The sequence below is a fragment of the Fukomys damarensis genome, unplaced genomic scaffold (genome assembly GCF_012274545.1).
Source record: "Fukomys damarensis isolate Sample0158 unplaced genomic scaffold, DMR_v1.0_HiC HiC_scaffold_37, whole genome shotgun sequence".
In the NCBI taxonomy this organism is placed as follows: Eukaryota; Metazoa; Chordata; class Mammalia; order Rodentia; family Bathyergidae; genus Fukomys; species Fukomys damarensis.
The window spans coordinates 42,610,619-42,637,608 of record NW_022900949.1 but is presented as its reverse complement, the minus strand read 5'-3'; the positions used below and the strand labels follow the sequence as shown (position 1 = coordinate 42,637,608).

Sequence of the window (26,990 nt, the reverse complement as noted above, 5' to 3'; positions counted from 1 at the left end):
AATGGATACATATTGAAGATATACTCCTAAGTGAAATAAATGTGTCACACATGTGTAAATACCAAATAGTTTCCCTGGTGTGAATATTCTGCAACAATGCATAAGATTCTAATAAGATTACTGACATTTAGAAATTTGAAGAAAGGAGCTAAAGGTGTAGGGAAGGTGTGATGTAGGGGAAGAACTATGTAACTGTACTGTATCCCTAAAATGTACCAATAAACTCAATAAAATTAAAAAAAAAAAGATACTTGCAAACAGAATGATGTGATAAATCATCAAAATTATAATACACCATGACCAAGTAAATAGGTAGGCTTCATCTTAGGGATGCAAGAGTGGTTTAACACATGCAAATCAATAAATATAATTCAATTAAAAGCTGAAAGCCTATCCTTTAAAATCAAGAACAAGGGGCTAGGGACGTAGCTCAGTGGCACCACACCTGCCTGGAAAGGTCTTGAGTTTGATCCCTGGTACAAACAGATTAATTAATTAATTAAATCAGGACGAAGACAAAGATGTCTATTATCACAATTTCTGTTCACACAGTCTTTGAAACATTAGCCAGAGAAATCTGGCCAAAAAAAAGCACATATAGGAAAGGACAAAGTCAAAATATCATTTTTTACAATTATGATCCTTTACTTACAAGATCCAAAAAACTCCACCAAAAGACTCCTTGAATTGTCTTACCTTTTCTTATTGATGAAAGAAAATACCCAACACCCAAAGTTAAAGGAGGAAATATTTATTTGGGCTCACAATTCATAGAGGTTTTAGTCCATGGCTCCAAAGCAATGCTGCAGGGAATATGAGTATCTAAGAGGAGAAACAATCTATGGCAAGGCAGGGCAACAGAAAGCAACAAAGTAGCAAGCAAAAGCAGCAACCCTCTTTCATTCCCCTTCTGTTCCATGCAACTTAGTAGCACTCACACTTTGGGGAAAGGACCCTTAATGCCAGCATCACACCACTAATTCCAGCACTGCACCACTCACTAATCCATGCCTCACACACTATAAATCCAGCCACCTCCAAAAAACTCCACCTATGACTACATGAGGCTTTGGGTGGGACATCTAGATACAAGTCATAACAAATTAATAACCAAATTCAGTAGTGTAGCAGGACACAAAATTAACATACAAAAACCAATAATACTCCTATACACTGACAGCTCACTGAAAAAGCAATTAGGAAAACAAAATCATTCACCAAAAAGTAAATACTTAGGTATTAACCTAAGTAAGGAAGTAAAAGATGTCTACAAGGAAATTTTCATCAGACTGAAAAAGAAAATTGAGCAGGACATCAGAAAACAGAAAAATATTCCTTGTTTCTGGATAGGCAGAACCAATATATCAAAACTGCTATACTTTCAAAAGTGATAAACAGATTTAACACAATCCCAACCAAAACACCAAAGCTAGAGAAAACAATCCTAAAATTTATATGGAAGCAGAAATGACTTAGAATAACAAAAACAATCCTGGGTAACAAATCCAAAGCAGGTGCCATCACAGTCCCAGACTTAAAGTTATATTATAAAGCTACAGTGATTAAAAGAGCCTGATACCAATCCAAAACCAGAAATGTGGATCAATGGAACACAACAGAAGAAGCAGCCAAAAACATACATTGGAGGAAAGATGGTCTCTATAATAAATGGTGCTAAAAGAAGTAGATACTCACATGCAGATGATTGAGTGTAGACCCATACATTTCTCCATGTACTAAACTAAAATAAAAATGGATCTAAATGTTAAAACAGAAACAACCTAGTGGAAGGTGAAATACAACTCTTGAAAACATAAGTGTAGGCAAGAACCCCAATGGCACAAGAATACCAAAAATCAACAAAAGGTATCCTGTCAAATTAAATAGCTTCTGCACAGCAAAGGGAATAATCAACAGAGTGAAGAGACAATCTACAAAATGAGAAAAAAAACTTTTGCCAACTATTCCACAGATAGAACACTAACATCAAGAATACATAAAGAACTCAAAAAAATTAGACTCCTCCCAAAATAAGAGATCCAGTCAAAAAATGGGCAACCAAAATAAAAAGATACTTCTCAGAAGAATTACAAATGCCCAATAAATACATGGAAAAAAATGCTCATTGTCAATGGCCATCAAAGTAATGTAAACTAGTACAATCACTAGGGCAACCTGTGTGGTGAGTCCTCAAAAAAACTAAAAACAGAAATTCCATTTGATACAGCTATCCCCCTTCTAGGTATATTCCCCAAAGGGTTCAAATCATCATATTATAGGGACCCATGAATATCTATGTTTATAGCAGCACAACTTACAACACCTAGATCTTAGAAATAGCATATATGTCCATCAACAGATGAAAGAAGAAAATGTGATTATTTATATACAACACAGTACAATGCTGCCATAAAAAATAAGGCATTTGTAGATAAACAGATGCAATTTGAGAACATAATATTAAGTAAAATAAGTCAGACACACAAGCTCAAATATCACATGGTTTCTATGAGAAACCACACACACACAGCAAAATAGAACAGAGACAAATAAGAAATAGGGAGAAGTTCAAATACTTCCCCAAATTACAAATTCCATGCTTTTATAAGTATTTTAATATATACGCTAATTGGCTTCATTTGTACTACTGGTTTATCTTATCTTATTTCACTGAAAGGAAAGATTTGTGCTACCTGTTTCTTTTTTGTAATAATCTTCTTGGTTTATGTCTTGCACTCTGAGTAATTACTTTGAAGATAATGATACACAGTGTACTATCGTTATTCTATTACTATTTGTGAAATTTTGTTTTATATTTTCATAAAATTAAAAATATAAAGATAATGTACAAAAACAGAAACTGAGAACACAACATAATTGTCACAGAAGAAAGAATCATAGTTGGTATGCTTACCATCACTAGTAAATCCTCAATACTTATTTGCTTTGATAATGAAATAAGAAAGGTAAAGAGTTTACAATTTTCAACGTAACTCTAGATTATACCTTCCATGACTGGTCATGCCAACCAAATTTCATATGTAAATTATAAGGTCACTTCAAATCTAATTTTAGAAAATAAAGAAATCTTTTTTTTATATATTTTAACCCCGTTAGGTTAGACAAGCAAGCAAATAAGTAAAATATACATTAAGAAGAAAACTTGTTTGGAAAGATATTCTGGGTCTTAGTTACAAACACACTAAAGATTCATGTATGTGAAGCCACAATTGTTTAGCTATATTAACAACAACAACAACAAAAAAGACGTAGCAACCTACCCTTGTGTCATGTTGTTTTCACATCTACAATCTCAAACACTACAACACATCATGTTAAGTATGCATTATTATTCAGATTGTGAAATGTCCCTGTTAGTCACCCAATGCAAGTGAAGCTATACTCTCCCAGCCAATAGAACTGCTATAATTATTACTGAGATTGAGGCTACAGAACAATGTCAGCAGTGTCAACCAAAATAATGAAGCCTCGGTCCGGGGATTTAGCTCAGCGGTTCGGTGGCCTGCCTTGCAAGTGCAAGGACCCAAGTTCAATCCCCAGTACCAAAAAAACAAAACAAAACAAAAAAACAACAAAAAAAAAACCCACAAAATAATGAAGCCTCTATCTAAACCAGGCCATGTGACAGTTAACAATCAGCAGTCCTTTACAAAGATGCTAGGTGCAAACCAATCAAGTCAAATCAAAAGTACCAAATGCAGTCCAACAAAAAGTACACACTAGCTGGGGATTTAGCTCAGTGGTTCTGCCACCTGCTTCACAACCTCAAGAACCTGAGTTTGATCCCTGGTACCAAAAAAAAAAAAGTACACTCTGAAAAGTTTTAAGTTTTTTATTTTGAAGATGTAACATGTATTTCTCACTGACAAAAGGGGGAAAATACACAAATTTATTGACATTTAACCCCCAGGTAACTGCTACCCAGGCACCAAGGACAGGTAATACATAAATGCAATGAGATCAGCAGAAGACAAGCATTATTTATCTATCCTATATCAGTATTTTAAATAGTTTAATTTAAAAATCAAGATTATTTGTGAGGAAAAGTTCTGCATGAGAACTTTAACTCTATAGCTCATTAAAGTAACCAACTGTGAGTTACAGATCCAAAAACAAAATCTACAACCTTTTAAAAATACTGAATTTTTTTAACTGGTACAGCAATAAAAATATGCATAGCCCTCAAAATTCTGGATCTTCGTTCCAATTATGTAACTAAAAATAGACAGGAAAGTGCCAATCACTTGTAGAACTAAGCAACTCCTAAGATAATTTAGACCAAAAATGTGGGAACATAATTATTCAAAAGGCCTACATTCAAAATTCTCTTTCCATTATTTTCACTGAAAGTTCAAAGAATAATCTTGTCTTTATCTGCATAATTCAATGTTATTTTGTTTTCATTTATGACCTTTACATATAAAAGATAATAATCACTAATAAATAAATGAACATTTTTTCCAGCTTTAATTGAGTTTATTGGTACATTTTAGGGATACAGTACAGTTACATTCATTGTTGGGATCTTGTACCACTACATGACAAGTCTTGATTCTCATTATTTCCCCTTACCTCTGCCCTCCCTTCAACCCCTCCTCCCCTCCCCATCTACAAACACTTTATTTTCATCTTTTCATTCTCTCACATTTAAATGAACATTTTAAAACTGATAATTTTTACTTCCGAATGAGTTAGTGCTAGAGCTGGGGATTTAGCTCAGTGGTGCTGCCACCTGCCTCGCAAATGAGTTAGTTAGTGCTACCTTGAAATTAGTCACTCTGAATAGTCATGACCATTTTACTGCTACTGATTTGCACCATAATACAAGCCATAATATTGCCACTGGTCAATATTATCAGTATGTAAAACTCAAAATAAGTCAAATACAGGTAAATATCTGGCCCAAGCTCAATTGGATATTCCACCTTTAGTTTGAAAAAGTGATACAATAACAAGGAAAATGGTATCTATCTCTCAAATCACACTTCTAATTTGTTCTGAATATATTCTATATCTGGTACTGGTCACTCTGATTATTACCCTTTACATTCATCCTGGGGATCACCTTCAAGAGTCTCTCCTGTGCTGGATTTTCCTACATATTGTATCCCACGTCATCTTCCTTAACTTTAATGCTTTGTTTTGAAGGAAGCTATCACCCAAGTAAGTTCTTGAAAACAGTCATATAGGAGGAGAACTGAGACCTGTGTCTGGTAAAAAAAATATCTTTAGTATATTTTCATTCAGTTTGTAGTTTGTCTGGGTTATAAAATTCTGTATTAAAAAATAATTTTCCTGTTAGGGATGGTAGCACTACCTGTAATCTCAGCTACTTGAGATGCTGAGGCAGGAAGACAACAAGATCAAGGCCAGCCTGGCAAATTAGCAAGATCCTATCTCAAAACAAAATAAAGCAAAACATTTTGAAGATATTGCTCCACTATCTTTTTAGCTTCCATAGTTAAAACTGAAAAGAGTAAAAAGGGAAAAGAAAAAAATGTGAGAGAATGAAAAGATGAAAATAAAGTGTTTGTAGATGGGGAGGGGAGGAGGGTGAAGGGAGTTGGATTTTCCTACATATTGTATCCCACGTCATCTTCCTTAACTTTAATGCTTTGTTTTGAAGGAAGCTATCACCCAAGTAAGTTCTTGAAAACAGTCATATAGGAGGAGAACTGAGACCTGTGTCTGGTAAAAAAAATATCTTTAGTATATTTTCATTCAGTTTGTAGTTTGTCTGGGTTATAAAATTCTGTATTAAAAAATAATTTTCCTGTTAGGGATGGTAGCACTACCTGTAATCTCAGCTACTTGAGATGCTGAGGCAGGAAGACAACAAGATCAAGGCCAGCCTGGCAAATTAGCAAGATCCTATCTCAAAACAAAATAAAGCAAAACATTTTGAAGATATTGCTCCACTATCTTTTTAGCTTCCATAGTTAAAACTGAAAAGAGTAAAAAGGGAAAAGAAAAAAATGTGAGAGAATGAAAAGATGAAAATAAAGTGTTTGTAGATGGGGAGGGGAGGAGGGGGTGAAGGGAGGGCAGAGGTAAGGGGAAAAAAATGAGAATCAAGACTTGTCATGTAGAGGTACAAGATCCCAACAATGAATGTAACTGTACTGTATCCCTAAAATGTACCAATAAACTCAATTAAAGCTGGAAAACAAAAACATAGTTAAAACTGAAAAGACAATCTAATTGCTGATCCTTTGCAAATGAAATGCTCTTTCCTATCTTTAAATATTTCTTAATTTTTCTTCCTCCCAATATTCCAAAATTTCACAATGATAAGCATCTATTTTCATTTATTTGTGTTATGTTCTTCCTGGGCCTGATAGAAAACAGAATCTGCCCTTTCAAGGAAATTTTCTTGAATTATTTCATACTGGGTTTCTCTATTTCATTTTCTTTCTTCTGTTTCTGAAGCTCCATCATATGATACACCTCTTGAAGCTGATCTATGATGTCTTTATATTCTTTAATTCATCACCTTTATTTACCTTTTAACCCTTTAACTGAGATTTTTTCATTCCAATATCATATTTTTAATTTCTAAAAGTTCTTTTCTGATGCCTATATGTTCCTTTTTTTATAGAATCCAGACCTGTTTTATATCTTTTCTTTCAACAGACAACAATTTTTCATCTGTAGTCTATCTCCACAAGTTACTTTTTCTTTTGCATTATTTTAATTGTGCATATTTATAAGGTATACAGTATTAATTTGATATATGTATATTGGGTGTAAAGATCAAATTGGGTTACTAAACATTTCCATCACCTTGCAATTTTTAAAGTTCCTGACTAACATATATTTGATTAATGTGCAATACAGTGTGATATTTCAATACATGTTTACTATATGTGCTGAGCAAATCAGGGCAATCAACATTTCTACCTCTTTTTTCTTAATTAACTTTATTGATATGTTTCCGATACATATAATGATCACATTTATCATAGAGAATATGTACCTGTACATAATATACCTTGATTTTTCTTTTATTCCCCATTTCCCTCCCCTCCCTTCAACTCTTCTTCCCCTCATTTACAAAAGCTTTGCTTCCATTTTTTCCTTATTCTCTTTTTTCCCTTTCCTCTCCCCCTCCCTTGTTTCTCTTCACATTTGAACATTTCTTCCTATTTCCCAATGCCTTTCATGAATTTGGGTCCTTCTTTACACTTTCGGTTTATTTACACAAGATAAATAATGCAATATTCAAACACACGTGTCTGATTCATTTCACTTGAAAGTATGGTCTCAACTGCAGCCATTTACCTAAAAATGTCTCAAGTTTATCCTTCTTTATGGAAGAGTAATATTCCATTGTATAAAAAAAACACATTTTCTTTATCCTTTTATCAGTTGATTAGCATCTAGGTTGTTTCTGAGATTTAGCTATTACCATTGTGCTGCTATAAATATGGATGTACTTATACTGCTATGCTATGTTGTTTTTGGGGGGTGCTGCTTTTTTGGGGGGATACCAGAAATCGAACTTAGGACGTTGTGCTTGCCAGGCAGGCACAGTTCTACTAAGCTAATCCTTGGCCCACTATGGTATGTTTTTAATTCTTTCAGGAAGATACCAAGAAGGGGAATGGCTGGGTCAAATAGAAACTGTCATTTTAGTTTCTTGAGGAATCTCCATATTAATTTCCATATTGGTTGTATCAATTTACACTCCCACCAACCATGGAAAAGGGTTCCTTCTTTTTTCCTCACAGCCTTGCTAGCATTTATTATTGGTTAATTTCTTGATGAGCTATTCTTTCTTATTACCACCTCATCATTACTTTGTGTTTCCAGCCTTCAAACTACTCTCTTCTAATTATTCATGAAATGCATTGATTTTTTTTTCTTTATTTTTTAAGTGAGAGGGATCTCACTTAGCCATCTTTCATGTTAGATGCATCTTCAAATATATCCTTGGATGTCGGCTCATGTTTACATAAAAGAAAATAATAAAGTTAAAAGGAAGCTTCAGATGCATGACTAAAAGCTTGCTAACCTTATGATTCACTGTATAGAGACAGTTTGTGGGGCAAAAAATCAAAAGCTGGCACAATTAGCATCCCCGGGCCCTTCTTGCTTTGTTCAGATTGTTCCTGCCTGAAAGGCTGAGGGATAGAAGTTTCAGCGTTCAGTATGTGTGCTGTTAGTTGATCCAGTTTTCAATATGAAACCCATTTCTTCAACTATGCATGAAATCTCTCAATTCAGAGATGCTCTATAAAAACAAACCCCAAAACTTCTATCAGCATGAGAAAAAAGACATCCACCAAATTAGATGAAGAATAGGAAAAAGGTATATATTCATCTTCAGTTTCAAAAGTATCTAGGGGCTATAATATCCTATGCATTCTGAGGACATGTGCAAATGAGGTTAATCCTCATCCATTCCCATTAGCATCTTAGAATTAAAATATCTAAAGTATGCTAAATCAGTTTAAACTCTTTCAACTCCTTACCAATTTACCTTATCCCTGTAGCTATATTACATTTTTTAACCCCTATATTTTCTTTTTGGAATGCTTTAGAAAGAAGCAAACTTAGAAGTAGATATTCAGTTCTCCGTTGTAACTCAAAATCTCTCAAACCGTCTTTTCAATATAATAGCAAATTTTTATCTTTTAACAGTAAGTTTACTAAGGGGAATTCCCAATATTTTTAAAATCCAAACATGATAAAGTAACATAATCTATTGAAGTGCCCATTATCGTGACAACATCCACATACATATTTATAAACTTATTGCATATATATAAGGTACTTATAAAAACATGATGTAGGGGCCGGGGATTTAGCTCAGCAGTTCAGTGGCCTGCCTTGCAAGTGCAAGGACCCGAGTTCAATCCCCGGTATAAAAAAAAAAACATGCTGTAAAATGTGTATTTAAAATGTTTGCTATGAAGGTACAAGATCCCAGTGATGAATTAACTGTACTGTATACTTTAAAAGTACCAATAAACTCAATGAAAAAAAAATAAAATAAAATGTTTGCTAATTTGTGGTAATGAATTACAAAAGGAATTTAAAATATCATACAAAAACACATGTTATTTTCTGAATTCTAACAGTAGCTCTCAAGTACATGTAACAGAAAAACTGGGAGAATAGTGTTAAAATGTTAAGCAGAAAATCATTAGCAAGATGAAGACAGGGAGCTAGGGGTGATACTTGGAAAAGCAAAAAAGAGACATGATTTTTTCTTTAGTTTCTTGATCACTATTTAAAATTAAGACCCCTACAAACATACAAGCATGCAGTTTCAAGCTTTAGCTAAAGAGAATGTAACACCTCTAAGAACACTGATAAGGTCCTATATAAAGTTTAGACAATTGGTGAGAGATTGGATAATTTCAATGTCTCAAAACAAACAAAATATAGATATTTACTCCCAAAAAATAAAACAGGAACCTGAGGTAGGAGATTAGGGCATGGCCAGCCATCTGGGCAAGTGGGCATAACCTGTAAATCATGGAAATCCAGGATATATGTGCAATAAAACAGTTCCCAAGTTCTTCACCTGGGGCCAACCAGAAAAGGCTATCTTCAATTGTTCTGGCACAAAATCAAGCAGTTTTCTGACAGGACAGCCTATGTGACATCAGAATGGGGTATACAAAACGTAGCCATGAACCTTGAGGCCAGTGTAATCTCTTTCAGTGGCCTGCCCTCACCTACAGCATACTTCTTTGCCCACTTTAATTTGCCCATACTTGCTCTGCAGAGCACACTTCTTTTCATGCCTTTAAATAAATATAAAACCTCACTACCTTTTGTGCATGTCTAAACCCATGTGTCAGAGTTTGCCCCTTCCAGCTATCTAAACTGGAGTCCTTCCCTATCTTCTAATTTTCCAATTAAAGCTTTTTTTCTGTAAATTTGTGCTGTAGTTTTAATTTCTATTATTACAAACAGCAAGGAGCCAAACTAGCCAGCAACAATATCATTCATGACACATCTGAATATAACTATGAAAAATTATGTTTCCCCAAAAACTTCCAAGAAAAATTACCTATCTTGCATATCTTATAGAAGAACATGAGGCACTGCAAGGTCATGCTCATGGTCACAAATCAGCCACAACAGAGCTAGGAATAAAAGCTTGTCTCCCAAGGCCTACTCCATTGTATCTCCACAAAGCCAATGGTTTATCCAAGTGAAGGTTCATTACAAAACCACAGTGGACAAAAAGATTTATCAGTTTGATTTGTGTGAGGCCATTTGCCAAACCTCATGAGAGGCTTAATCCACATCATTCTGAAATCCTGAAAAACTGAGCTTCAAAAATGTATAAAATTATTAAAAAATATTTTAACCCTCCTTTTCCCACCACTAGCTTTCTTTAAAACCAAGGAGGAAGACATCTGTCATGGTGCAAGCCTACAATCCCAGCACACTGGGAGGCTGGAACAGGAAGCTCATAAGATCAAGCCTAGCCTGGGCAACTTAGCAAGACTCTGTTCAAAATAAAAAATTAATTGACAATGTGAAATAGGAAGAAAAGGGCTAAAGGTGTAGGGGAAGTAGGAAGGGTAGGGGAAAGGAAATAAGGGAAAAGAAAAAAATATGAGAAAACGAAAAAATGCAAAGTTTTTGTAAATAGGGAAGGGAGGACGGAGTGAGGGGAGGGCAGGAGTATGGGGAAAAAATGAGAACCAACAGCTGTCATGTAAAGGTTTAAGATTCTAATGATGAATGTAACTGTACTGTATACCTAAAAAGTACCAATAAACTCAGTGGGGGAAAAAAAAGCATACCGGGTGTGGTGGTGCACACCTATAGCCCCAGCACTTGGGAGGATCACTGTGAGTTCAAGATCAGCCTGGGCTACATAATGAGTTCCAGGTCAGTCTCAACTACATAGTGAGACCCTGTCTCAAAAAAATACAAACAAAATAAAATTAAATTAAATTAAAAAGGAATGGGAATGCAGTTCAGTGTAAGATTCTGATACCTCTCTGACTTCGCATCCTCAAATTCAGATTTTGTAAACATTTACTGGGTAACTTGTGTACTAGGGAAAACATTTTCATGCATGCTCAGCCATCATAAGATGGGCACATTTATCTCAATGTTAAAGTTACGGAAATTAAGGCTCAAAAAGTTATGAATGTTTGCTCAGGATTATGCGGTACATAAGTGGTTCTATAAAAAAAGTTTTTATATATTTTTATATGGTGAGGGGGGGTGAAGGGAGGGCAGGGACAAGGGGAAAAAATGAGAACCAAGACCTGTCATGTAGAGGTACAAAATCCCAACAATGAATGTAACTGTACTGTCTTCCTAAAATGTACCAATAACCTCAATTTTAAAGAAAAGAAAGGAAAAAATTAACAGATTTCAAATAGTTAAAACTATCAGTGGTCTTTCCAGAACTAGTCACTTAGTGAAGTCCAAATAGCTTAATACTTTGTACCAATAACCTGAATTTTAAAGAAAAGAAAGGAAAAAATTAACAGATTTCAAATAGTTAAAACTATCAGTGGTCTTTCCAGAACTAGTCACTTAGTGAAGTCCAAATAGCTTAATACTTTGTACCAATAACCTGAATTTTAAAGAAAAGAAAGGAAAAAATTAACAGATTTCAAATAGTTAAAACTATCAGTGGTCTTTCCAGAACTAGTCACTTAGTGAAGTCCAAATAGCTTAATACTTTGTACCAATAACCTGAATTTTAAAGAAAAGAAAGGAAAAAATTAACAGATTTCAAATAGTTAAAACTATCAGTGGTCTTTCCAGAACTAGTCACTTAGTGAAGTCCAAATAGCTTAATACTTGAGGCAGACAAGTAAAATCCTAATCCCTGTTCTGCCACATATCACCTATGTTCCCTTCAGTCTCTTTGAGCTTTAGTTTCCTCAAAAAGAATGGAGGTAGTAATGTTTCAAAGGTTGTGTGAGGATTAGCTAAAATAATAAATGTATAGTATGTACTTCTATTGCCTGTAGCATGATAGTTACTGAGCAAATGAAAACTATTACAAAATTCTTACTTTTAAACTTTAACTTCATTTGCAAACCATAATAAAAATCTTTCAAAGACATTTAAAAGAAATTGTAAGTACTTAGAATTATATGCACACTAAGTGCCCTGACTTCAAATTACATAATTTTTTTCACATAAATCACTTCCTAAAGTTAATAAAAATTAAAAATAAAATTTTAGAGCTACAAGAAACCTTTTTTTCTGGTCAAAATATGTAAACATGGATTAAGTTTATAATCTCATCAAAACTTAAAATTCTAAAGGCCATTATTAAGTGGCAGGGAATATTTATCCAACAAAGTAGAGACTAATAAAAATGGCATCTAATACACAGAGTCCACAAAAAAATTGTATACACATTTCAGGGGAAAAAAATGTAGTATAATTTTTTTCAACAGATAGTGTTACCCTTGTATAAGGGACCCCAGTGAAAGATGTCATATACCACAGAAAACCCACTACACTGCTGGCCCTTAGAGAAGAAACTGAAAATGCATGTACAGTGATCTCAATGACCAAGGTTACCCAAACAGCAGTTCACTATACTAATAAACATCTGGAAGCTAATGAACAACACTTTGAGTACCTCTTGTAATGACAGAAGCCAAAGATAACTTGTATTACTCTCATGATGCCTCAATAAATTAGTACTAAAATATTAATATGTTTGTCTTTTCTCAAAGTATGTGTACATTCTTTTGATGGACTCTGTATATAAAACATTGGTAATAATGAAATACCTTCTTTCATTCCTAAATATGAATTAAAAAGTATACATTTTTATTGCTACTGATTCTTAGTCTGAATATTATAGTAAGACAGGATCATGAAAGGAAAACCAAATTTAAATAAATGGAAACATAGCATGTCATCTTGTTAAAATATGCATGAATCAAAATTTTTAAAAGAAAATCAGAAGATTTCCACATGACTAAACCCTGGCTGACCTTGTCTACTCACTAACAAATTCACCTTCAAAAACAGGAAGGCTGAATTCATTATTTCTTTTCGCCCCCTGCAAACATAATTAACCATAGCAGTATTTGGATTCATTCTGCTCACAGAAAAACTTTAAAAACTAATCGATGCTTATAATCAATGTTTGGATAAAAGGTTATTTTTATACTTTAAGAAATTTTTCAGTACCATTTTAAAAGAAACATAATTAAAAATGTGTGGAATTGTGTATCTATAATTCAGGAGAAAACAGATTTATATTCTCCAGCTTGGTAGTGGAGTCTGATGCAGCAGCACCAAAATACATGTGCTAAAGCAGAATGGAGCTTCCAATAAATGCAGCAGACTTCCTCTTTCTTCTCCTTTTGTTCCACTCAGCTTCTTCAGCCTTTCAAGTCCAACTTATACTAGCAACTTTTCATGGAGCTTTCAGGCTTTCAATCTAAGACTGATGTTAATCCCTCTTTTTCAGCTTCCAATTTCTTAAACTGAGCAGCTTACTCCAACTCTACACAAGGGGCTATCAGCCACTGTGGACTACAGTACCTCTGATCCCATAAGCTGACATAATAAATCCTCTTGCACAATCTCATATATGTATGTAGGAGTGAATTTTATATCTAAACCATATCTACCTAACTGTATTCCCTCTAATTCTGTTCCTCTAGAGAACCCCAGCCAGTTTTTAAGAGTAAACACACCCATATGACCACATTTAGATAAATAAAACGTTAGCAACATCCTACTTCCACTTCCTCCAGCCTTAAAAAAAAAACTGTTCTAATAAATATTACTGTTAATTTTACCTGATTCTATATTTTCTGTTATGTGTAATAGCTTGAACTCATATTGTGTTTATCAAAAATATGTAAGGCCGGGGATTTAGCTCAGTGCTTCCACCACCTGCCTCACAAGCACAAGGTCCCAAGTTTGATCCCTGGTGCCAAAAAAAAAGCATATGTAGTGACATTCATCTGCATTTAAAAATTTTTTTTTGCCGATAATGGGGATCAAACTCAGGACCATGCACTTGTGAGGCAGACATGGTGCCGCTGAATTAAGTCCTCAGCCCCACCTGCATTTTGAGCAATAAAAATTCACTCATTTTAAATTATATTTGACCACACAAATACATCACAATGTATTGGCCCATTCTTCTGTTGATGAAAATTTACTATTTTGTCCAGCTAAGAGCTACTATGTATGACTATACTACTAACATTTTATACAGGTATTTTGTTGTTGGGTTTATACTTGCAAGTAGAATTGCTAGATCATGAGGTATGTGTAGATTCAGCTATAATAGATAGTATCAATGAGTTTCCCAAAGTGATAATCTCATTTCTCTATCACGACCATATATAGGAATATCAGTTGTTTCACATGCCCACTATCACTGATATTTCAAATTTTCATCATTCTAGTGGCTGACTGATAGTATCTCACTGTGGTTTAAAGTTAATTTCCTTGATTACTAAGGATCTTGATTACTAAGGATCATATTCATGAGACACTAGGAAATCCATTTCTGAGGAGCCTATCCAAGCCTTTTGCCTTTAATACTCTGAATAAAAGTCTTCTGTCAAATTCACTCACTTCTGTTACATGCCTTTAGTATCTTCTTAACATCTTTCAAGCAGCATAAGATATTCATTTTAATAAAGTATAATTTATCAATATTTTCCTTTATAGTTAATACTTTCTGAATCCTTACCAAAAAAATCTGTCTACTCTTCAAAAATAATGTTTTCCAGAGCTTCCTAAAATATTTTACATTTCATATTTAGAACCACCATCCATCTGAAATTTAGTAAGGGATACGAACTAATCTTATTCATTGCTTTCAATATTGGCCCAGTACCATTTACTAAATAAGCTGTAATTTTTAGTACCAAATGGCCTAGCACTGCATACTCTTCAGGATATCATTCTCCAGTGAACTGCAACAGGACTTTTGATATTTGTTATAAAACTAAGAATTAATGGACAAGCCAGAAACTAAGCACTTAACCCCTCCATTTTCAAGGCTGAGATTAGAATCTTTGGGGAAAGAGCATGGTTGCCATAGCAACATGCAGACTGCAGGTGGTGACAAAACTTGTCAGAGAGCATGAGCTCAAGCTGCTCTATAGCAGTAAGCTACTGTATGGCCAAGACACTTGTGAAAAGTTATGAGTTACCAGGAGCTAGACCATAGGTGTAGCTCTTCCAAAACTGCTGGCAGCCCCTCATTAGTATCTCTTTGACCTGAAACACAAAGTCTTAATTTATAATATATAATGATATGTAGTAATATAAATCCTACAGCTTAGATTATCTTCTTTAAAGTTGTTTTGATCTGTAGCCCTCTGTATTTTCATATAATACATTAGAATCAGCTGCTCAATTTCTACGCCTTCCCCCCACCTCTGAAAAAAAAATTGGATTTTGATTTCAGTAAATCTTCAGATCAATATGAAGGGAACTAACAACTTTATGATAGTGTCTTTTAATTTCTACATATGATAAACCTCCTCATTTATTTAGATTGCCCTTTATTCCTATCAACAGTATTTTTGTAGTTTTTAACATTAATATCTTATTTTTTTTCATTGAGTTCCCATTTGACTTTTTGGTACTACTTCAGTCGCAATGTCTCTTTAGTTCATCTTTTTTTTTTGTACTAGTGATTGAACTCGGGTCCTTGCACTTGCAAGGTAGGTGCCAGAACCACTGAGCTAAAACCCCAACCCTTCTTTTTTTAAGCATAGAAAAAATACGTTTTCAAAATTATAGCCATTAGAAGGATAAATCTGAGTCATCTGTAGAAATGGTTGGACCTTGAAATCATGTTAAGTGAAGTAATTCAGACACGCAGCTTATATATCACATAATTTCTCTTATATGAAATATATATATTTAAATGAACTTGTACATATATTTTTATATCTCTATGTATGTATGTATGAGATAGATAATAGGAAAAAAAAGAGAGAAGTATTATAATCCAGCATAGACCATGAGTCTGAAAGTGTACCCTGAGAAGCACAATTGTCTTAAATGTTTTATATGTTCTTTGGTCTGTTAGCCTGGTTTCCAATCTGTATATATATTAATTTTACAAGATGTTATAAATAAATTAATCTGATGCTGGAAAAATAAAAGAAGGTTAAAGGAAGGGGAAAAATAATTGAAATGTGTAATACACATGTACCAACTCCTTAAAGTGAATGTAATCATTATGTACTGCAAACATACTTAAAAATAAAAAATAAAGAAAATACAAAGTTTTAAAAAAAACTGCAGCCATCAAACCTGTTTAGTTCCCTTATACTTTTTTGTATGGGTTATTCTGCACGTTTCATATATATAATCATATAATCTAAAAATTATAATTTTAAATTTTCCTTTCTATTCTTTTTATTACCTAAGTTAATAGAGTAATAACAAGTATCTTTGTCTCATTTTTAGATTTCAGTGGGAAATCTTTCTAAATTTCACAAGTGAATACTGATAATTCAGTATTCCTTAACTGATGTTTGCTTTTTAGGAGACATTCTTCATCAGATTAAGAAAACTACCTTCCATTCTTACTCTATGACTGTTTTATCATATACTTAAGAAAATTTAAAGTAAATGCTGTACAAGAGCTCCCTGTACAGAAAAGCACACTGCTAAATATATGTGGTTCATCAATCAATGTAACAAAAGAAGCAAAAGACCTCTACAATGAAAACTACAGCAGGGCCGGGGATTTAGTTCAGTAGTTCTGCCACCTGGCTCGCAAGTGCAAGGTCCTGAGTTTGATCCCCTGTACTCTCCCCAAAAAAATGATGTAATTTGCTGGGGCAGGGGATTTAGTTCAGTGATTCTGTCCCCTGGCTCCCAAGTGCAAGGACCTGAGTTTGACCCCCAATACGAAAAATAAGTTTCAATTTGAAATTAACCCAAGATACTATAACAGACCCCCAATACAAAAAAAAAGTTCAACTATCATTATTTGCTGATGATATAATAGTCTACATCGAAGACTGAAAAAATTCCACCAAAAGACTTCTACACTTAATTGACACTTTTAGCAGAGTAGCAGGATACAAGGTCAACACCCAAATATCAATAGCCTTCTTGTACACAAATAACAGACTCACTGAGCGAGAAATTAGGGAAACAATTCATTTCCCAAAAAATGAAGTATCTGGGAATCAATCTAACAAAAGAAGCAAAAGACCTCTACACTGAAAACTACAGCACTCTGAAAAAAGAGATTGAAGAGGATATAAGAAAATAGCAAGATATCCCCTGCTCCTGGGTAGGAAGAATTAACATAGTGAAAATGGCCATACTACCAAAACTGCTATACAGATTCAATGTAATCACAGTTGAAATATCAACAGTATATTTCACAGAACTAGAGAAAATAATACAAACATTCACTTGGAGCCAGAAGAGACCTAGAACAGCAAAATCAATTCTACAAAACAGATACATGGAAGCGGGTATCACAATGCCCAACATGAAACTATACTACAAAGCCACTGTGATAAAAACAGCAAGGTACTGGAAAAAAAACAGAACTGAGGATCAGTGGAATAGATTGGGAGATACAGAAACAACCCCAGATATACTCAGCTACCTCATCTTTAACAAAGGAGCCAACCATCCTCACTGGAGGTACGATAGCCTCTTTAATAAATGGTGTTGGAAAAACTGGATCTCAACCTGCCAAAGATTAAAACTACACCCTTATCTCTCACCATGCACTTCAGTGAAATTGAAAGGGAAGCAATACTCCCAAATTCATTCCTGGGGCCAGGTGTGTTGGCACAGACCTGTAATCCCCGCACTCGGAGGCTGAGGCAGGAGGATCACTGTGAGTTTGAGACCAGCCTGAACTACACAGTGAGTTCCAGGTCAGTCTCAACTACATTGTGAGACTCTGTCTCAAAAAAAAAAAAAATCATTCCTGAAAGCAAGCATCACCTTGATTCCAAAAGCAGAGAAAGATCCAACCAAATAAGAGAACTACCAGCCAATCTCCCTAATAAACACAGATGCAAAAAATCCTCAATAAGATACTGGCAAACAGAATGCAGAAGATCATACACCCTGACCAAGTGAGATTCATCCCAGGATGCAGGATGGTTTGACATATACAGGTCAATAAATGTAATAAACTATATTAACAGAGCCAAGAACAAAAACAAGATCATCTCAATACATGCAGAAAAAGCGTTCAACAAAATCTAATACCTATTCATAATAAAAACCCCACAAAAAATTAGAATAGACATCTCTATCTCAATCTGATAAAAGCCATCTATGAAAAGCCAATAGCCAACATCATACTAAATAGTCAAAAACTGATATCCTTCATGCTAAAGTCAGGAACAAGAAAAGACAAGTGTCCCCTATCACCACTCCGTTCAACATAGTTTTGGAAACATTAGCCACAGCAATTAAGCAAGAGAAAGAAATAAAAGAAATAAAGGAAGCAAAGAAGTCAAACTGTTATTACTTGCAGATGACAGGATACTCTATATAGAAGATCCCAAGAACTCCACATAAAGTCTTCTAGGCTTAATAACCAAATTTAGTACAGTAGCTGCATACAAGATCAACACATAATCAATAAACTCAATGAGAAAAGAAATATCGAAATTCAATACAGTAGCTGCATACAAGATCAACACATAAAAATCAGTAGCCTTCCTGTAAAAAAACAACAAACTCACTGAGAGAGGAGCTGAACAAACAACTCCTTTCACAGCAGCATCCAAAGAAATGAAATACCTAGGAATTGCATAGGAAAAGACTTTATGAACAAATCCTCAGTAGCACAGAAACTAGCACAAAGAATCAACAAGTTGGATCTCATCTTATTAAAAAGCTTCTGCACTGCAAAAGAAACCACCAAAAGAGCTAGGAGACAGCCTACAACGTGGGGAAAAAATTTTTACCAGCTGGCCCTCAGACAAAGGACTATTACCTAGAATATATAAAGAACTCAAAATATCAGGCCTCTCAAGTATAAAGACCCAATTCAAAAATGCACATCTGAAATGAACAGACATTTTGCAGATGAAGTAAAAGCATCAAGTAAATATATGAAAGAATGTTCCACATCACTGGTCATTTGAGAGATGCAGATGAAAACAACACTGAGTTTCTACCTCACTCCACAAAGAATGGCTGCTATCAAGAAATCAACCAATAACAAATGCTGGCAGGGCTGTGGGGAGAAAGGAACCCTTCTCCATTGGTGGTGGGAGTGCAGACTGGTGCAACCACTATGGAAATCAATATGGAGATACCTCAAAGAACTAGAACTAGAGGTTCCATTTGACCCAGCTATCCCCCTGCTGGGTATCTTTCCAAAAGAATTAAAAGAATCATACCACAGTGATAAATGCACACCTATGTTTATAGCAGCTCAGTTTGTAATAGCTAAAACTTGGAAACAGCCCAATTGCCCATCAGTTGGAGACTGGATAAAGAAGATGGTTTTTTCTATAAAATGGAGTACTACTAAGCCATAAATAATGAGAAACTAGAGTCATTCATAGGAAAATGGACGCATACTGAGGCCATACTCTTACGTGAAATAAATAAGACACACATGTAAATACCAAATAGTTTCCCTAACCCCACAAAAAATTAGAATAGACATCTCTATCTCAATCTGATAAAAGCCATCTATGAAAAGCCAATAGCCAACATCATACTAAATAGTCAAAAACTGATATCCTTCATGCTAAAGTCAGGAACAAGAAAAGACAAGTGTCCCCTATCACCACTCCGTTCAACATAGTTTTGGAAACATTAGCCACAGCAATTAAGCAAGAGAAAGAAATAAAAGAAATAAAGGAAGCAAAGAAGTCAAACTGTTATTACTTGCAGATGACAGGATACTCTATATAGAAGATCCCAAGAACTCCACATAAAGTCTTCTAGGCTTAATAACCAAATTTAGTACAGTAGCTGCATACAAGATCAACACATAAAAATCAGTAGCCTTCCTGTAAAAAAACAACAAACTCACTGAGAGAGGAGCTGAACAAACAACTCCTTTCACAGCAGCATCCAAAGAAATGAAATACCTAGGAATCAACTAACAAAATAAATCAAAGACCTCTATTCTGAAAATTACAGCACTCTGAAAAAAGGGATCAAAGGGGATATCAGAAAATGGAAAGACATCCCTTGCTCCTGGGTTGGAAGAACCAATACAGCGAAAATGGCCATGCTTCCAAAATTGCTATTTAGATTCAATGCAATCCCAACTGAAATTCCCAATCACAATCCCCAACATAAAACTATACTACACAATCCCCAACATAAAACTATATTACAAAGCTACTGTGATTTAAAAAAAAAAGCATGGTACTGGCAAAAAAACAGACTGGAGAATCAGTGGAACATATCAGAAAATGGTACTGGAAAAACTGAGTTTCAACTGCCAAAGATTAAAACTAGCCCTATCTCTCTCACTATGCCCTAAACTAAAATCAAAATGGATTAAAGATTTAAATATTAAAGCACAAACACTAAATCGTCTGGAAGAGAGGTTAGGCAGAACTCTTGAAGACACTGGCATAAAAAAAGATTTCATGAACAAAACCTCAATTGGACATGAAGTAGCACAAAGAATCAACAAGTGTGATCCCTTATAAAAAAGCTTCTGCACCACAAGAGAAACCACCAAGAGCATGAAGAGACAACTCACAATGTGGGAAAAATTTTTACCAGCTATTACTCAGACAAAGGTCTGCTATCTAGAATATATAAAGAATTTTAAAAATCAGACCTCCCAATTTTTTTCATTGAGTTTATTGGTGTTTTTTAAGCATACAGTACAGTTACATTCATCATTGGGATCTCTTATATCTCTACATGACAGATCTTGGTTCTCATTTTTTCCCCATACCCCTGCCTGCCCTTCACCCCCCCCACCCTCCCCAGACCTCCCAATTGTATAATTGACAATGTGAAATAGGAAGAAAAGGGCTAAAGGTGTAGGGGAAGTGGAAAGGGTAGAGGAAAAGAAATTTAAAAAGACCCAATCCAAAAATGGGCATCTGAAATAAACAGACATTTCTCAGACAAAGAAGTAGAAATAACAAATAAACATATAAAAAAATCTTCAACATCCCTGGTCATTCTACAGATGCAAATGAAAACAACACTGAGATTGCACCTCATTTCAGACAGACCAGCTGCTATCAAGAAATCAAGCAATAACAAATGCTTATGACTGACCCAATCCAAAAATGGGCATCTGAAATAAACAGACATTTCTCAGACAAAGAAGTAGAAATAACAAATAAACATATAAAAAAATCTTCAACATCCCTGGTCATTCTACAGATGCAAATGAAAACAACACTGAGATTGCACCTCATTTCAGACAGACCAGCTGCTATCAAGAAATCAAGCAATAACAAATGCTTATGACTCTGTGGGGAGAAAAAAACCTTTCTCCACTGTCGGTAGGAGTAGAGACTGGTACAATCACTGTGGAAATCAGTATGGATATTCCACAAAGATTAGAAGTCCCATTTGACCAAGCTATTCCCCTTCTGTGTATCTTCCCAAAAGAATTAAAAGCATCATACCACAGTAATGTATGTGCACCAATGTTTATAGTGGCACAGTTTGTAATAGCTAAAACTTGGAAAGAGCCCAATTTTCTGTCAATTGAAGACTGGATAAAGAAAATATGTTTTTTAATAAAATGAAGTGATATTCAGCCATAAAGAATGAGAAACTAGAATGATGCACAATGAGGCCATACTCTTTAAGTGAAATAAATAGGACACACATATGTAGATACTGAAAAGTTTCTCTAGTGTGAGAAACTGAAATTGCAAATGAGAATCAAAATGTATACCAGATAATGTGAAATAGGAAGGAAAGGTGCAAAGTAGAAGGGGAAGTGGGAGGGGAAAGGGTAGAGGAAAGGAAAGAAAAAAAAAAGAATAAATGCAAGAAAAGGAAAAAATGGAAAGTCTTTATAAATAGGGAGAGTTGGAGGGGTTGAAGGGAGGGCATGGGAAAAGGGAAGAAAATAAGAACCAAGATATATCATGTAAAGGAACAAATTCCCAATGGTGAATTTGATCATATTGTATACCTAAAGTGTACTAATAAAATTAATGAATAAAAAATTAATGATTATAACTTCAAAGTGATTCTTTATAATCAGTACAAAATAAAAATGTATTTAATGTTATCAGAAGTATTATTTATATACTTTATACATGCACACTTACCTTCACATTTTTCAAGAATCTGGACTGTTTCTCCTATTTCTAGGACCAATCCTTGAGGAACAGATCCTCGAAAACTGCATATCACTAAAAAAAGCAAGGATAAACACATTAATCAGCATTTTTCAATGCTCAGAGTTACTGTAAAGCACTATATTTTCTTCAGTATACAAGTACACTCTGTCTTCCTTATTAATGCCTTTTTCTGACATGGAAGTCTCTTTCAACTTAATGTTTTGAAAGGTATTTCAGGACAATGAAGTACACTGTGGCAAATTACCACTCCTGAGTAGCATATGCATGTGTGCATGAATGAAAACATGGAAAAGAAAAAATATGAGAAAAGGAAAAAATGGAAACAAAGTCTTTGCAAATAGGGGAGGGGAGGGGTAAGGGTGCAAATGAAAACAACACTGAGATTGCACCTCATTTCAGACAGACCAGCTGCTATCAAGAAATCAAGCAATAACAAATGCTTATGACTCTGTGGGGAGAAAAAAACCTTTCTCCACTGTCGGTAGGAGTAGAGACTGGTACAATCACTGTGGAAATCAGTATGGATATTCCACAAAGATTAGAAGTCCCATTTGACCAAGCTATTCCCCTTCTGTGTATCTTCCCAAAAGAATTAAAAGCATCATACCACAGTAATGTATGTGCACCAATGTTTATAGTGGCACAGTTTGTAATAGCTAAAACTTGGAAAGAGCCCAATTTTCTGTCAATTGAAGACTGGATAAAGAAAATATGTTTTTTAATAAAATGAAGTGATATTCAGCCATAAAGAATGAGAAACTAGAATGATGCACAATGAGGCCATACTCTTTAAGTGAAATAAATAGGACACACATATGTAGATACTGAAAAGTTTCTCTAGTGTGAGAAACTGAAATTGCAAATGAGAATCAAAATGTATACCAGATAATGTGAAATAGGAAGGAAAGGTGCAAAGTAGAAGGGGAAGTGGGAGGGGAAAGGGTAGAGGAAAGGAAAGAAAAAAAAAAGAATAAATGCAAGAAAAGGAAAAAATGGAAAGTCTTTATAAATAGGGAGAGTTGGAGGGGTTGAAGGGAGGGCATGGGAAAAGGGAAGAAAATAAGAACCAAGATATATCATGTAAAGGAACAAATTCCCAATGGTGAATTTGATCATATTGTATACCTAAAGTGTACTAATAAAATTAATGAATAAAAAATTAATGATTATAACTTCAAAGTGATTCTTTATAATCAGTACAAAATAAAAATGTATTTAATGTTATCAGAAGTATTATTTATATACTTTATACATGCACACTTACCTTCACATTTTTCAAGAATCTGGACTGTTTCTCCTATTTCTAGGACCAATCCTTGAGGAACAGATCCTCGAAAACTGCATATCACTAAAAAAAGCAAGGATAAACACATTAATCAGCATTTTTCAATGCTCAGAGTTACTGTAAAGCACTATATTTTCTTCAGTATACAAGTACACTCTGTCTTCCTTATTAATGCCTTTTTCTGACATGGAAGTCTCTTTCAACTTAATGTTTTGAAAGGTATTTCAGGACAATGAAGTACACTGTGGCAAATTACCACTCCTGAGTAGCATATGCATGTGTGCATGAATGAAAACATTTCTTTAAAAAGATACTCCATCACTTAGCATGATTTACGTTTCTGTGATCTTCTGCAGCAAATATGTATCTACAACTTAAGAAAAAATTAACATGTAAAGAATCTTATACACAGACACTTAAACAAGATTCTTTTAAAGAAATCATCATATAAACTTAACTGTCCATTAAGAAACAAAATCTTCAACAGAAATTAATGAAATAGCATTATGTAAAGAGAAAAAATATATAAATAACAATAGAAAGGACAGTCTACAGATCATAAAGAACATATATCTATTAACCCCTAAAAACTAAAATTAGTTATTTGAAAAAACACTGATAGTAACCTAGCATAACTTATTTGGAAAAATACAGAAAAGCTACCATAGCAGCAATCAAAATATTAAAAACATTATTAAAGGGTATTAAAAACACATCTATACTGGGGCCAGGGATTTAGCGCAGTGGCATTGTGCCTGCCTCACAAGTGCAAGGTCCTGAGATCAAACCCTGGTACCAAAAAAAAATTATTAATTGGAATTTTAGGTTAAAAAGAATTAAATTTATATGATGACAAAGTTTATACAAATTTGCATATAAGTTACTAAGTTATAGTCATATCAATTTTAAAGTGAATTTGCCATTTTTTACCAAGATGGTACCAAAAGTGAAGAAAAAAACTTCCCAACAAAAGTCAAAGCAAAAGCAAAACACATTTTTTCTATTGCCAGGAAAAAAAATAGAAGATGTACTAAAGAAATATTGCTACTTAAGTAGTAACAAAAAATCAAATGGGAAATCTAACAAAAAGCATAAGACATTTATGTTAAAACCTACAAAAATACTACTGATAGGTATAAAGGAAAATCTAAATATGTGGAGAGATTTACCATATTTATAAATTAAAAGACACTACCATGAAGTTGTCAGTTCCCCTCTTACTGATCTAAAGATTTATTAAAATCCCCCCAAAAAAAATCCCAATAACAATCCAACAGGTTTTTTTGGATGGAGTAGAAATTGAGCAGCTGATTCTAATACTGTATTTATATAAAATGCAGAAAAATAATAGTTATCTCCATAAATAAAAAATAAGCATTTGAGGGCTGGGGATTTAGCTCAGCAGTGCAAGGGTCCAAGTTCAATCCCCGGTACCTAATAATAATAATAAATAAGCATTTAACAAAATTCTATATTCACTGGACAAAAATTCTTAACATACTACTAATAAAAGGGCATGTCCTTAATCTGAGAAAAGGTAGCTACATGATTTCTACAGCAAATGTCATCTATATTGGTGAAATATTGAATATTTTATCATTAAATTAGAAACAAAAAAGGATATTACTATTACCACTTTTATGAACATTATACTACAGTACAAATAAGGCACAAAAAGGTATAATGATTGAAAATAAATAAATAAAAATATCATTATCTACAGGTGTGAATGTTCACATTAAAATCTGAAAGTATTTAGACATAAACTATCATATACTTCAAAGTACAAAGTCACTAGATAAAAGGTAAATTTTTAAGTTTACATATCAACAATTATAAAATGAAACTTCTGAAAATATGTCATTTATAGGAACACCAAAATGCCAAGTAACTAGAAATAAAGCTAAGAAAGACATACAGAAAAACTACCAAAAAAAATCTATGACAGTAGAGGTATTAAAAGCCTAATGAAGCTGGTCGTCGTGGCGCATGCCTGTAATCCCAGCACTTGTGAGGCTGAGGCAGAAGGATCTCTGTGAGTTGAGACCATCCTGAGCTACATAGTGAGTTCCAGGTCAGTCTCAACTACATAGTGAGACCCTGTCTAAAAAAAAATCCTAATGAATGAAGATACATGTCATATAAATTATTTGGAAGACTCAGTAGTGTAAAAATATATTCTCCCTATATTGATCATTATATTCTATGCCATCTCAAGTATAATCCCAATACTTATAACCTTTAGGATTTGCTATAGAGAATCCTTTACTCTTGCTTGAGTAAAATGAAGGTCTGATTATGTTTCATCTTCTCTCTCAAACCCTTGCAAGTACTCACAAAAGTACAAAGAAACAGTTATTTATAACAGTCTATGGTCAATACTATACAGTCTCTAGGCATGATACATAAACTACTATGTAGTGCATGGGCTCCAGCTCTTCTACTCTGCAACAAATTATTTATTGAGACCCCTACTATTATATTTCAATCTTAGGAGTATTCCTAACTCTTGTCATATTAACCTGTCATTAATTAACAAGAACATTAAAATTAACATCACTATTCGAAGCTGTGCTTCATGAATATTCAGAGAACTTATGAAAAATCTGTTTTAGTAACTATCTTCATTTTACACTGGCTTTCAGAATCTTCTCTTGTTAGTCACCACTTCGTGTGTCATTACATTGTGGATTAGAGTATTTCTAACTGATACTGGGTAAAGCTCCCTAGTAGTACAGTTAAATGGATTTTGAAACATGTAAATTTCCTTTGCAGTTGCATTAAGGCTTAAAAAAGAAGCTTCAGAAACTACTCTGAGCTTTAAATATAAACTTGAGTGTTATTCCATTCTTTGTATGTTCACATTTTGTTTATCCATTCACCTGTCAATGGATACTTGGGTTGCGTTCATCTTTTGGCTATCATACATGGTGAAACGCCTCAAAATTTGAATGATCATAAAGATCTGCCTCTTCTTTTCTGACAGTGTGGGAAAGCAGGCTGACAACACTGGAAATTCAGATTGTTGTTGAGATGACTACTGCAGTTAAAAGCTTCACATATAAATATGGTTTTAAGTTGTATTACCCAGGCTATATAGCAAAAGCTATTTTACAAAAGATTTCTTATTTGATAATAATAGCAGTTATCATTCAGAAAAAAAGTAACTTTACCTTATAAGCCAAAAACTTCCAATAAAAATTGACCATTGCAAAGCTTACTTGTTCAGTACTTGAGTACATCAGTCTACTCAGTTTCAGAACAGTCAAGGAAGTAGAGATAGTCAAATTCATAAAACAAGTAAAATTTGCTGTTGACAGCTGAAAAACCTATCATATAGTCAAATAATTTTTGCATGATATTTTCAGGAAAACATAAGTTTTAAACATCTTTCATTTCTAGAGGTTTTATAAATTTACCTGCCGCAATCTTTTTTGTTCCATATATAT

General features: G+C 34.0%; 1 protein-coding gene across 1 annotated transcript in view; it reads right to left on the bottom strand.

The window, feature by feature from the left end:
- The window catches only part of Dock3 (dedicator of cytokinesis 3), a 387,335-nt gene that overhangs the window by 348,946 nt on the left and 11,399 nt on the right, over window positions 1–26,990 (bottom strand). The window contains exons 2-3 of the mRNA XM_010625591.1: window positions 23,521–23,604; window positions 22,224–22,307 (exon numbers count right to left, since the gene is read on the bottom strand). Coding sequence (XP_010623893.1) covers window positions 22,224–22,307; window positions 23,521–23,604 — 168 coding nt within the window. The remainder of the gene's footprint in view (window positions 1–22,223; window positions 22,308–23,520; window positions 23,605–26,990) is intronic.